The sequence below is a fragment of the Gadus morhua genome, chromosome 23 (genome assembly GCF_902167405.1).
Source record: "Gadus morhua chromosome 23, gadMor3.0, whole genome shotgun sequence".
In the NCBI taxonomy this organism is placed as follows: domain Eukaryota; kingdom Metazoa; phylum Chordata; class Actinopteri; order Gadiformes; family Gadidae; genus Gadus; species Gadus morhua.
Genome location: NC_044070.1, coordinates 9086585 through 9100728, shown reverse-complemented (window position 1 = coordinate 9100728; position 14144 = coordinate 9086585). Strand labels below are relative to the sequence as shown.

Here is a 14144-nt window from a genome sequence, read left to right as displayed (position 1 = left end):
AGGTCAGTAGTGAGTGTAGGGACAATGACCTGCGTTAACCTGAAGACAGGGAGTGCGGCCGTGTATACACTTGTTTCTGCTCTATTCCAGAGAGTTCACCCGTATAAATAGACTCCGAGGAGCAACAAGCGAGAGAGGAGCAGAAAGTAACAGGTGGAGGAAGAAGTTCAGGGCAGAGTGCGTCAACCTGAAGGGCTGGATCGACCCAGATAGCTGAAGGGTTGAGTTCAGAAGCCGGCTTGATGGTTAAGCGTTGTGTGCTGGTGGTGGGCGGCTGCACCATAGCCGTCCTGGTGGTGGTCCTGGTGGTGTTCCTGGTGGTGGTGCTGTGCAAAAAAAATAACTTCAAGGACACGTTCATTCAGGACTGCGAGAGGAAGACTGCAGAGGGACACAGGTAGAGCCAACATTCCATCTTTTTTAATCTCCATTATGTGGGCTGTTCTGTGTATAGCAGGGGTGTCCAAACTTTTTTCAAAGGGGGCCATATTCCAAAAATATAAAATACCTCAAGCGCCGACTGCCTCTCCTGTCTTTTATTTGGACCATAATAGTCCAAGTTATTGGATAATAATATGCAGATCCCACCACATAAGGAAATAGCTGTGAGAAATATCCTATCTGCCCAGGTTCCTATGAGAAGACATGATTGAATTCAAATGACTACTTTTTGTCCATAACAAAGTAACATGAACTGTATTAGTACAGCATTATAACTATATTTTCTTTTGTTATGGCAGCGTATCCAAGCCTCAAGGGGTGAATAGGTCTCTACACAGTAATTCAGTGTTTCTCTTACATCTGTACTGTATTGAACAGTAGTGTTAACTTTTTCTGCAAGGTCGCTCCTATAGTGGATTTTAACCGAGATATAAAACACTTTGACTAATTTAAGAGAGAGTAAAAGAAATCGAGGGGTCCGGAGCAAGTATTGACAAAAGACTTTATCGTGAAGAAAAACAACAACGATAACAGCCGAATGGGTCTGCAGAATCACTGCTGGACCACGGATCTCAGCTTCTTCTTTATCCACACACACACAACAGTTTCTTTGTTCGAGGTTTCCGCCCACATCAATCCTGAGTTTGTCTAACCACATTTTCAACAAAATAATTTAGGACACCAGTCTGAGGTCAGCACGCATTAACCCTGTAGCTTCCTGCTCATATCATGGGTTCCACCATCTGTTCTGACCCCAGACTCACAGACACCGTGTGTTTTCTACCATTAAGATATACAGGCCTAATAATAATCATAGTTTACCATAGAATATAATCATTAATTTCTACCACACTCCCTGTGAACTTCTCGTTTGCATTAGCATGGGTTGTCTGGTAGTGTCTCTTCACATTTAATTATTTAGCAACTGTAACAAAATTGCATTTGCAAATAAGGCCCCTCTGGGGGACAGCCCCTCGCGCTGTCCCCCAGAAGCAATTCTACGCCAGTCGTGACTGGCAAACAGACGTGACGTCTGCCTGCAGAGGAGGGACTCCCTCCCACCACATAAGTCCCGACGTCACGTCATCTCTTCAGTCTATAGGCAAACACCTCTTCCTCGCTCCGGGCAAGGAGGGTGGTCTGGTGACCACCCTCCTTGGTTTTCTTTCAATATTCAGTTTTCTTTCAATATTCGCTCGGTATCTCACTATGTGATATAGTAACTCCCGTATTGCCAAAGAAGTACCAGTAAGGCATGTTCACTGATCCAACACTCAAGACTTTGTAAGACAGATTAGGCGCAGTAACATCCAACCTGTAGAATCTAGTGAAAGTGTGAGGCGTCGCCCAGCTGGCAGCCGCACACATCTCTTCCACTGAGACCCCCTGAAACAGTGCCCAGGATGCGGACCTGCCGCGAGTCGAATGTGTGCAGGCGGTGTGTGTGAGGTTGCAGGTCCTGGATGCATGATGGGGCCCGAGTCATGTAAAACGGATAGGAAAGTATCCGGGACTTGAGTGTACCAGTTCAGGAGGCGGAGGAGAGGGGTAGTGTAGTGTGGGAGACCTTGGCCAGGTTGAAGTTGTTTGTAGTGTTGTTTCAGAAAACAAAGTGATCCTTATCGTCCCTGCACGTCTTCTCCTGCAGCCCTCACTTTCATCCTTGTATGTTGGCATCGGTCCCGGGCTGAGATCACACACGTCCATTAGCGCCTGGAGTTCGCTCCAAGTTAGGGCCGTCAGCGAAATTCTCCTTAGTGATTATCTGCTGAGTCAAACAAGGCTTTGTTAATGTGTGACGGATTATCTGTGCCCATTGAACAATTAAGGACAGTGGCGGATCTAGAAATACTTGGGGTGGCTAAATGGATAGCACATAAATGTCTTTGGCTGAAGTAAAGCAAAGTCTTGAAATAGTTAGTTTAAATATAGAGTAAAAAATGGAATGTCGCGCGATCTACCCGCACTACCTTTGCGATTGACAGGTCGATCGCGATTGACAGGTTGATCGCGATCAAATTATTGAATGCTGCTATACTCAGGACAGGACAGTAATTTCACTCTTTGCCGGGCTGCGCTGCAGCAGTGCACGGCACTCAGACTCATTGTGTGGGCCAGAGAGGTCTGAACTCCGCTTTGTGCGTTTGATGCAGGGTGGTGGTTAAGTACATGAGGGAAAGGGGCCTAAGATTGCTTTTCCAATTAAACATCTTGGGTCATTTATTGTTATTTTTATATTTTGAGAGGACATAGTGGCGTTTTTTTTTCTCATTTTCTTTTAAGGACACAAAGGTTATTTAGGCAGCGTGGGGGCAGGGCTCTTTGGAGCCCCCCTGTAGATCCACCTATCGTCCGCGTCCCAGATTGGTCGGGTTTCCATGCAACACTTTAGATAGCTTACACACATTCCTTTCTAACAACCTGATTAACTGCCTGCAAAGCATTATTATCACCCTGAAACAGTTTGTGTATCATAAATGTACGCTCTCTTCATTATCTTTATTAACCATTGTCTCATTATTGCATTAATAATTGATAATATATTATGTATTGCTTACTAATGTGTGTTGGAGAAATGCTTTATAAATGATGAGGGATCTATGAAGTTCGTTCAGTTCATGTTCCCGTTTAACTCACACACCACATCTTGCCCTGGATGCTGTCAGACCTGCACATGTCCTGGTCGGTCACCAAACAGATGAACAGCCTAACTGGCTCCTAGTTTCACTTTCTCACTATTTTTGACACACTTTTACAATAATAAGAACAATGAAGAAATCAAAATGAACCTAGCACTTTTTATGAGATGTAAAAACATGTAAAAATAGGTTCTATGTTTTTATACTCTTTGTTGACATTGTGATAATGTCATGCATGGTTCCTCTGCATGTTAAAGATTTAGGTCACGAGATCCCACAGCTACGGGTTCTGACTTGGTGCCTGGTTATATAGTGTTGACTTGTCCTGATGGACTTGTCCTTTGCAGTGACACCAATCCAATATTCTATGGCCAGCGGTTCCTCTCTGAAGCCTAATCTGTGGTCCTACTTTTTAGGATGTGTTTAATCGTTGACTTGTTATTAAGTGACCTTTAAGTTCACTTAATAACTTAATTAAGTGGAGCTCTGTTTCAATAAAACATTTATGCAAATAATGGGCCGAGAATCTCCGGCCTGGTTTGTGTTTGGTTGATAATATTAGTATTTATTAAAAAAATTGCTCAAATCAAATTATATAATTAACTTGTGTGATCTTTCATCAATCCCTACAACTTTAAGGATGATATAGATTGTTCTGCAGGCCATGTTCAGGGTCTGTCTTACTCTAACCACTCTCTGTTTGTGTTTGAAGCACCTACTGTGTGAAGGTCTGGAGTGCCTTTGAGCAAGCGTACGTGGACCATGACCCCTGTCAGGTCCCACCGCAGGCCTACGATCACCTGCTGTCCATCGCGCCTCCTCTGCCCAAGTACAACTGGGTAAATATCCTGAGCACACTACTACTGTTTCTAACTCATGGTTAGGCTACACCTAGGCTGGTCGTTCATAAACAGGTGTTTTCAACAAATTTGTTCCAATTCCTTGACATAAGTAAGCTATTTATGTTAAGTGAGTCAGCAAGTAGTTGTACTTTAATCAATTTATTGTATTTTATGAGATTATATTATAACTTTAATGCAAACTAGTTTGTACCATATACAGTCTTTTTTTTTTTAAGGATTTTTGTGTTCTGCATGCGTGACATGACCCCCACCCTCTTTACAAAGCTGTGATTACACTGATAAACGAACATAAGCTTTACTAATTATCACATTTGCAAGTAACATTTTGATAATCTTAGCGTTTATATAGCGTATTAATGAATAATTACTGCTCAACCTTACAATGACCTGCTCCCATTTTTAAAAAACTTTAGCTTGGACTAAAAAACAACAACACATTTGGATACAGCCTACACATTTAAAAACACACAACATTCCTGCTCTGACGTTGTGTATCTGCCCTCCGTTGAGAGGGGACTGCGACTGTTACTACCAAGTCTTTGGTAGATAAATATTGATAAATATTTAGAAACATTAATAAATCAAACAGCTGATTGGTCAGATTTGTGGGTCAATTTTGTTACTACCTCACGGCTTTTGGACAGCATAGCGCCAACATTGAAAAAAGCGAAAAGCTCCAGTGATTCCATTTATCGTTATAAGAATCGATGTAGCAGACTTTAAAAAAATTGCCGCTAGTTCAAGATTGACTAGATCCACGATGGGCAAAACAGAAGAATATGTATTTATGATTCTGCTGCGATGGCATCATTGCTTTTATTGTGTCCTGCTTCTGCGTTTATAGTATTTGTATGACTTTGTTTTATTTGAGTATTGCACAACGGTTTGATTTTTGTCTCTGTAAGGATGTTGTGATGTTGCTGTGTAAAGACGGCGATCATCACCCGGGTGCTTTACCATAATTACAACACGCGCGCAGGTACATTTCAGTACAGTATATGACATACTGCTGCTGATGTTAACGCTGTTACCAGCTTGCAGATGCCCTGTGAATGCCTTTTTAGCTCGATCGGTTCGTCAGTCGGTTGGGCAACAGAAATACATGGTCGCGGCAGGTAAAGCGAATAAACCCTTGTTTCTATATCATTGCTGTTTTAGTAGAGTGTGTCTCAATGGGTCTGTGTATGCCAGTGCGCCGACTCTGTGCCCGCGGGCCATGTGATATTCCCCTGAACGCTTTTACACGCATGCTTTTTTTGGTTTAAATGTAGCCTAGTTAATTTGTGTGATCAGTAAGGGGGCCTCACACAAATAGTAGCCTCGGGGCCACTGACCACTTTAATCTGCCACTGGCGGTCAGTGGAGGAGGATGTCAGAATCGAGCGGTGCAGAAGTGCAGCAGTCCTCCCTCCACACGGCTCTCTGCCTACGTGCCTGTGTGTGTGTGTGTGTGTGTGTGTGTGTGTGTGTGTGTGTGTGTGTGTGTGTGTGTGTGCTTGTGTATATATTTATGTAGGTTTGTATGTATGTGTGTATATATATATATATATATATATATATATATATATATATATATATATATATATATATATATATATATATATATATATATATATATATATATATATATGGGTGTATGTATATATGGGTGATCGGCGGCTGAGTTTTTCAAAGGAGACACTGAAACAGGGTTGCGCGTCAGCGATTTTAATTTGTGTACCTCACGTGGAAAAAGGGTAAAACAAAAGAGGCTTCCATTCCATTGAGGAGAGGGAGGAAGATCCTCCTTAACATTGTTCAGAAAAAAAAATGGAGATTGCCCAGACTACTGTAATGAATGAATGCCCTTAAAAACGACTACTTTAATGGCTTTGTTTTTTGTAGGGAGCACATCCCTACAAAAGCCTCCACTGACTCCCATTCATTTCCCCGAAAGTGTTGGCGGCTAATGAATAACATGGGGTTCAATTGGAGAGAGGAGGACATTTCTCAACTGAGTGGCTGTGACTAGCTAAGGGATCTCAATCTCGTCAACGTCTAGTCACGAATAGGCTGGAGCCCTGACCCTGTCTACGCCAATAACCACTAAGCAGGAGTCCTGGCTGTGGAGCAGCCCGGAGGGAGGGGTTATCCCCTCAAGTCTAGGCTACGAGAACCAACGAACCCGCTCATTCGTATGCCTCGTTTCCACCGAGCGGTGCGCTACTGTTTGTTGGGGTACAGTGCGGCTTGTTCGCTTATAATGCCGTTTCCGCCGAGCAGTGCGGTTCAGTGCGGCTCGCTGATATTGGCTTTCCACCACCAAAAGTTGGGCAAGGTCCCTAAATAAACGTGCTGAGCCTACCTATTTTTCGACACTCCTCCATTGGGTTACCAAGCCGTCTGAAAGGTTGGCGAAAACGTGGAGCTACACCCGCCGTTATTTAATGCACGTGTGTATTAGGAGGTGTGGTGTCTGTTAGTGGTGGATTAAATCATTCGCGAATCGTTCGCGAATCAGCCTAGTTTGCGGTAACGGTGAATCGCACGCAATTGCACGGTTCTCAGCTGAGTCAGTCAGACTCAGTGGTACCGGAAACTCAACTGAACTGGGAGGAGTCGTTCGCGAATCGTTTGTTCATTCAGCCTGGTTTCCGGTAGCGGTAAATCGCATCATGGAATGCACGCCATTGCACGGCTCTCAGCTGAGTCAGTCAGACTCAGTGGAGTTAGTGCTACCGGAAACTCCTTCGTTCGTTCAGTCGCGATTCCGGTGAATCGAATGGTGAACGAGACGAACCAACGAACCAACGAGAGAGACGACCGGTTCGGTCCGTTCGTCCTAAAGACTCGTTCATTCGAACCGGTTCGCGAACGAACGAGCCAACACTAGGGTGTGTGTCCCAGACGTTGTTTTGGAGCGGGACCAGGGAGGTGGCCCACCAGATGTCAGGGGGCTGCTACCAGACCCTGGAGGACACCATGCTGGGATCTGTGCTGGATGGGAAGACCTGGTGTGGGAAGCAGGGGAGCAACGGTAAGACACCACTACCATATATACAATACTAGAGTAGGACATGTATATAGTGTAGATATGTATAAAGCCCTTTATGTTTAGTCCTGCCAACTTATTTCCTGTTTAATGATCTGGAAACATCTGATTCTCATGCTCTGGTCTGTCTCTCTGCCTCTCTTGTGTCAGAAACGTTCGACTCTGGGTGTCCCAACTGGACTCAATGTGTGAACAACCCGGTCAGATCCTTCTGGAGCAGAGCGTCTGCTGAGGTACGTCATCACGAGACAGTCGACTCACAATGTTTAGGCCTAGATTGGAATGGATAAGATGAGCATAGCTTACCTTGTGTTGTGTAGCACCATTTGAAAGCAGCTAACAACGTTCTTTACAAGACAATATCAAGATTCAACTGATTCAAGATTATTTATTGCATATCGTATACAGTATATGGCAGTACAAATTATTTAGTTCTGGTTCCTCGGTCTGGCAAAACGCACAGACACAGACACACAAACGGGCATGCACACACGCGCAGACTCAGACCCACAGACAGATATACACGTACACACTGTGGTATCCCGGCTTCATGAGGGTGTCTGCCTTCCCCCCAATCAGCAGACGTCTCTGCTGCTTAAGCCAAAAAGGTATATTTATTCAAACCAAACAAAGTATTCTACTCAAAATAACAAAAACATCTTGGAGGAATCCACAGTCCTGTGACTCCTGTCCATCCGGTTGGAATCACGTCACCAACGAAGACCAGCCTCTCCACGCCCGAGGACCGGGAGACCCCTGAATGCTTTTTAAAGCATGCCTCTCCACCTCCTCCTCAAGTCCGCTGCATCTTGCTGATTGATTGGCACTGGAACCAATGCGCTCACTGGACGATCAGGCTTTCTGACACACCGTCCGTTGTACTTATCCTGGATGGAGGGAAGCTCAGATCCACTGATGCGCTGGTTGACTGATAACCACCATCCTGGCCGCCCCTGGTCATAACAATGCATGTGACATGTTGTGTGGTTCAGTTTGCAGCGGTTGCCTGCGGAGATGCTGCCGTCCTGCTCAACGGCTCCAGTGATACCCCCTTCGACCCTCACTGGTGAGTTACTGCGTTAACGTAACGACGTCTAACACTTCTACTAGCTCGTAGATTAAAATAACCTGGGCATAGCTTCAGACATTCCCAAACAACAACCACTGTTTTGGGATGATTACCAGCATAGCTTGAAGCCATGTTCATTAATGACCTTGTTTAGTGCCTGGCTCGAAAGAAACAAGGCTTTTTTTTTTTTAAACAGGTTTTTTTTTTAAACAGTTCCTGGAAGTATTTTCTATGCTATCCCAGAGAAATGTTACATATTTAAAAATAATTAGCATATAAGGCAGGACAAAAAGAAGGCACATCGCAATTTGCTCATTCAGGATTTAATTGGCAAAACTCCCTTTTACTCCTAGACAAAACCGTTTTTGATTGGTTTGAAAGTTATGGCCACATCCCCTCGACCGTGTAGATGCAAACACTGAATAAATGTTGTAATACAATGATACATTGTTATAAGACAGGTATCTATCATTCTCAATGAGGAAACCTAACTTTTTGTTTTTGCACTTATGCAGTACTTTTGGCAGCATCGAAGTCAAGAATTTCACACCCGGCCTAATGAAGAGTCTAACTGTCGTCCTGGTAACCAAGGACAACGTTGGGTAAGGTTATTTACTAAGATCTCTTAATCCTTCCTAAATATACAATTAGTTTTACAATTTTACTTTCTTTCAAAGGGCGAACTGTACGGATGAATCTTTAAAGAACCTACAGAAGGAACTCAAACCTGGCATGAAGTATATTTGCAAGGAGAAGACAGAGTAAGTGTGTGTGTATGTGTGTCATCATCATAATCATCATCATATTCATATTTTCCCGCCATGCACAGTAGTGGCCTTGGGGCGCTCCGGCTTCAACCTGTGGTCCAGCAGTCACAGGAACTGTGTTCTCTCCATGATCATTCTCCTGGCCTGCTGAACATCAATGTCCAACAGCCTCTCTATCCAAGTCCAAATCTTTCTTGACCAAATATAACCTGTTTCTGTAGTTTGCTATTGACTTTAGTCTGCATACCGGACCTACATACTTGCTTTCAAAACCAGCTTGTTCCATCTTTCTCAGAAACCTGTGCCATATGACCACAACCTTGCAGAGTTCGTACTCTGTTGGTTCCCAGGCTTGAACCCTGTAGAGGAGAGGAGATCGCACAAACGTAGTTAGAAACTTCACTCTAGCAGACAGCCCTATGCATTTTTCCATTAGGACATGTTTCAGTTCATTCCATTTCTGGAACCAATTCTTGTGTGGAGGCAAGATGTGATGTTCTCAGAGTTTGTGATGGCATATTTGCAGGTAAAGCTCCCGACATTTTTGATATTTTTTCCTCAAACTCTCTTGGTCCATTAATCCTTCATCATCATTAAATACCATTGTTTCAGTCTTATCACGTGATATTTGCATTTGTAACCCTAATGGGCAGTAGAGTATTCAGATATGGACTAGTGACTAGGTTCGTAAGGAGGGAAAGAATAAAATGACAACACAAATTATTAACTGGAGCCACAGGTTAACTTTTAGATTAACTGTATTCAACCTTGTAGAAAAATTATAAAATAGATTTCAGTGCAATTCAGAATATTCAGGAATTCCACAACTTAGACCCTAACATTAGGTCAGAAACGATTTTCTTAAAACACCATGAATTGGCTGAAAATTGTCCATAAGGAAAAAATTAAATATAAACAAAAATAAATTCCTTGCAAGTGTTCCTTTAATTCCCTTGGTTAGGCCAGTTCAGCATACTTTAGTCAAAAAAGGGGAATGTCAAGTCAGAAGTCAAAAAGTAAAAGTAAATTGGTCATGTGTGGCGCTTCAGAGCGCTTTCACCTGATATGCTCAAGTGATGGATGTAAAGGAAGGTTGGTATCCTCCTCGGCACAGGTGATGTCGGTCCACTCCTTTGGATAAGGAGGTATCTTCGCTAGCTCACCACGCCTTCGTCAAGGGGAATTAGATTCAGATTCTCAAGGGTTTCCAAGGACTCCAAAAAAACCTAGCCAAGACTCATAAAACTCCCGGTGCTTGGTCATCAATTCCCTCTCTCTCACTTCAGGTTTTGTTTCCCTTCAACTTTCATTCCGTTTTTTATGCAGTTTTATAACTGACACTTTCTACAATTTGACTCGATTTCTCAGCTCGTTTTACTTGTCTGCTGGTGTAAGCGTTCTGGCTGCGCATTGATGACAGCTACGGGAAAGGCGGGGCTTACTTCCCATTAGGTCTGTATTCTTAGATACAGCCAATAAGACTCCAGTATGAGCAAAATCACTGATGGACAGCTTAATAACCCAACAGGTAATACAATATTAAGGGAATATTACAGACAAAGTTCAGAAAGTGGAAACTTTGAGAAATAAGTATATAATATGGAAATAAAATAATAGAACAGGGCCCAACTTTCTACTGGGTTCCACATTCCTTACTGTTTAAAGGTGTTGTTGTAAATGGAGAGAATGCTCTGCTGAGTTGGCAAATATAACCTGATCATCGGCACAGAGAAGTTCTGTGATTGGGCTTCAATGCTCTCTCTGGGATACACATATATATGTCTGTGTGTGTTTGTGTGTTCTGGGTTCTGAGTTCGAACCCCAATCTCCCCAAATCTGCTCTTTAATGGCATTTCTCCATTCACTGTAGGTCACTTAGGATTTAAGTGTCTCTGAATGGCTGATTCGTAAACAGATGATTTTCCGTGTCTTGCAGGTCTGAGCTCCTCACCTGCAAAAAGAACCAGGACCAATCCTGTGTCCCCTGCTGGTGAACCGTTCATCTGCTAGTCCTATAAGGCTGTGTTCCAATAGTCCTTCTAGAGCGATTCCTGCCTAAATCTCCAGATGTTGCCCTCGACCACCATGTACCTGCTGTTCCAATAGACGTAGTAAGCTAGCAAAAGCAGCCTGAAATAACATTGTTGGTTACAAATGGTTGAAATTGTCAAAATATCAATATTTAGCCACAATTATTTGTTTCAATATGGAGCGAATCAAACTGAATGCAAGCTAATGTTTCAACATTCGTTTTTTTGGTTCACACGAATACCGATTTTTTTGTTTCTTCTAAATCATGTTGGATTTTATATGAAAACTTCTTTATAGGGCTATCAAACGGGTATCAAGTTATTGCTTGTGAACAAATAATTGTATTGTGTAATGACTGCATAAATAATGCTAACAACTTGAATGACTTTAGCGGGGGGAAAAAGCCAGTAAAAAGGACGCAAGCCTTTATTTTGGTCTATTTTATACTCTTTATACTTTCTACTTCTATTTTTTATAATAATTATGAATTGCTATTACTATTTTAGCCTACAGCCTAGTTTAGAATATTTTAAGTCAAGTATGCTAAATTGTCGTGTACTTAATTGTGTGAGTCAGCAAATGGACTGTTCTTGATTAACGACAGATATGCAGAAGTATCAAAATGAACACGATCAAAGTATGACATAAATAGCCTAGACGGGTGGGGAAGAGAGTCATGCTACGGGAATTACTGCTCTATTGTACTCATCATTATTGCTTTTTTACTTGTTTTTTGTGTGCCATGATGAGGAATAGAAAACACAGAGCCTGGTCGATGGAGGCCATGGTACTTCAATCAAACTCATCGGTTTTTTACCCCAAAATGTGCTTTGAGTTGCTTTCCAGTAGTATTACATTTGAAACAAAAGTCCATAGTTCGGTGGATTTCCGCATCCATGGTCTGCTGAGTCAGAAGCTTCAACCTTATGAGAACGTAAAGTGCAACAACGTCCCTTTTTATAGTTATCATGAAACAATCTTTTAATGCAGACATTTCCCATAAGCCAGGGTTCAAGTCGAGGTTCCTCTCTGAAGTAGTGTAGCCCTTAGAAAACCCCACGGTGTGACTCCCCCATACACCTGACGCAATCCGCCGTTACACCTTTCTGTCGTTCTTTATGAATGATAGCCTGTAGCTGCCAGTAAGTTACCGAATGTATCGTTTACATCGTTGGGATAAGGAAATTCAAGGGTTTACCAGCCGGGCTATGGAAATGGGAGCGGGTCTAGTCTACTTGAGGGAAACCCAATCCAAGGTTCAGATAGGTACAGGGCGTGTACTCAGCGACACCTGACCTGGGGCTACAAGGGGGGCATGGCCGCCGGTTTGACGTCACCATGGATCCTATTCATACCATACAATGAAGTCACTGCGCCTCACCCTGGATTCACTCACGCACTGGAGGTTTCATTCAAGTTCTAGTGGGATGCGAGAGAACGAAACGGACACGTGCAGTAAGTAGACAGCAATTTCCGACGGTTTTGCAAATTACTTCACCTTTCAATTGTGTAATATTTAGGTAATTGTTTGTCTTTATGAAGTTTGCCACAAAGCTGTTTAGTTGGTTTAGGTACTCGGTCATACAACACGCATGTGAGTCGTTGGTTTTTACACACACACGTCCATTCCTCAGGTTTGACAGTGGGCCTATGGAAAAACAACTGATCCCCGACACACCCGACAGCAAGTGAACCTTCTATATCCATCACTGCTGATCGCAGCATGGTGGGTCAATTATTGTTGGATGGATTGCATATTTCTATAGTCAGAGGCCCTGCTTGTGAACAGGCAAGGCAGGATCTGCTTGGGGCCCCGGGACGCCAGGTGGCCCCCCAAGGGCTCACAAACTTTACTCTAGAGCGATGACCCCCCCCCCCCCCCCCACCTAAGGGTGCCCTACGTTGTCATTTCCATCAGTGCAGGGGTGCCCAATGCATTGATCGCGATCAACTGATTGTTTTTCAAATTAATTACTCGGGCCCCTTTTGGGCCCCAACAGACTCTCAAATCGCCACTGCTCATATCAAACCCCAAAAAAGATGCTGTTAATTGTTTTGTTAACCTCATGACTGAGTGGCAGTTATCAATGCATTTACATTAACATTTCAGGAATTTAGCAGACAATTGTATTCAAAGCGACAAACAATTTGTCAGAAGAAAGAGAATAAAAAATATATCACTCTCAGTGCAGCACAGTTCACAAAACAAGTGCCAAGCACTTACCATTAATAGGTTTACCCATTCCCTGTATACAACAACGATAGATAAGATGCTACATGATGCTAAGTACCATTTTAAATTCCAGGATGTGCAACATACAATAAGTGCTTACATAAAGGGCTAGGAAGTTAAAACATATAATAAGTGCGTAAGAGGGGTGTTTTTAGGAGAGTAAGGGAGGAGAGGTATTGGGGGGTAAGGAGGGAGGCTAGGCGGAGTCCAGGCGAACTCTGAACAAGTGAGTCTTGAGTCTCTTGCGGAAGCTGGTGAACGACTCTGCAATCCTGATATCTGCAGGGAGGTGAATGTCTGCTCAATTTTGTGTTTTAGAATTTTTCTGTAATTTCCATTCTTCTTTGTTTAGGCTGAGGTTTACAAAGAAGACTTTCCGAAGGAGCGAAAGGACAGGGAGAGGCTCAAGGGCAAGTTTATGGAGATGGAGTAAAAGTACAGGAAGACCAACAGCGAGCTCCACACTCTGAAGTCCAAGGTACCAGATGGATAATAGTTTCAAAATAAAAGCTTGATCAACATGCTTGCTGTCAGTTTCCATTGCAAAATATCATGGTAGTTTGGGATAACAGTTTCATTTTGAAAGTAATGATTGCATGTGTGAAATCAGAAAATGATAATATTTGGACCGGTTTACATTTAATTAATTATATGACACATCATAGAATAATATACGTATCAAATTCCCTTGATTAAATTACGATTAATATGTTACCTTGAAAAATGTCCACCTGTCGCCATGTGTAACTGCCTAAACCAAGCGCCCCCAGCGAACAACTACAACACATATCCTAACACAGAGCACCAGCAGTTCTCCCATAAAGACTCATTCACCAAGAAATGCGAATAATGTCTTTGCATGATGAGGATTTGGCGGAAGCCCCATCACGGATCCAGGAAAACGTGTGGACTCGGCATGTCCTTCCAGGACTGGCTGGGGCGGAGCCTACACCCAAAATAATGGGATATAGCGAAAGGGGTGATAAGAAAATACATACCTGCCGTAGAGAAGGGGGCGAGGACCCATCCTGCTTCTGGAAGATAGAAGTACAAGTAAAAGTAAAAGTACA

The 14144-nt window shown here is 43.0% G+C and overlaps 1 protein-coding gene across 2 annotated transcripts; it reads left to right on the top strand.

The window, feature by feature from the left end:
• The first annotated feature begins 3 nt into the window (after positions 1 to 3).
• Positions 4 to 11270, top strand: LOC115537077 (ADP-ribosyl cyclase/cyclic ADP-ribose hydrolase 1). 2 transcript variants are annotated; one of them, XM_030348710.1, is made up of 8 exons: positions 4 to 397; positions 3793 to 3919; positions 6830 to 6959; positions 7125 to 7207; positions 7967 to 8040; positions 8559 to 8645; positions 8721 to 8804; positions 9247 to 9336. In XM_030348710.1, the coding sequence occupies exons 1-8, from the start codon at positions 243 to 245 to the stop codon at positions 9302 to 9304; spliced, it is 798 nt and encodes a 265-aa protein (XP_030204570.1). In that variant the 5' UTR covers positions 4 to 242; the 3' UTR covers positions 9305 to 9336. The 2 variants fall into 2 exon arrangements, with proteins under 2 accessions (XP_030204570.1, XP_030204569.1); XM_030348709.1 differs by lacking the exon at positions 9247 to 9336 and adding an exon at positions 10747 to 11270 and having other exon boundaries at positions 6 to 397.
• The last annotated feature ends 2874 nt before the right edge of the window (positions 11271 to 14144 follow it).

What these genes read in the sequence shown, in the direction of transcription:
- LOC115537077 (XM_030348709.1), top strand. Translation starts at nt 243, where the DNA reads ATGGTTAAGCGTTGTGTGCTGGTGGTGGGCGGCTGCACCATAGCCGTC. An exon ending in AAGACTGCAGAGGGACACAG is followed by an intron (nt 398 to 3,792) that starts GTAGAGCCAACA and finishes TTGTGTTTGAAG; the next exon opens with CACCTACTGTGTGAAGGTCT. An exon ending in GTAACCAAGGACAACGTTGG is followed by an intron (nt 8,646 to 8,720) that starts GTAAGGTTATTT and finishes TTTCTTTCAAAG; the next exon opens with GGCGAACTGTACGGATGAAT.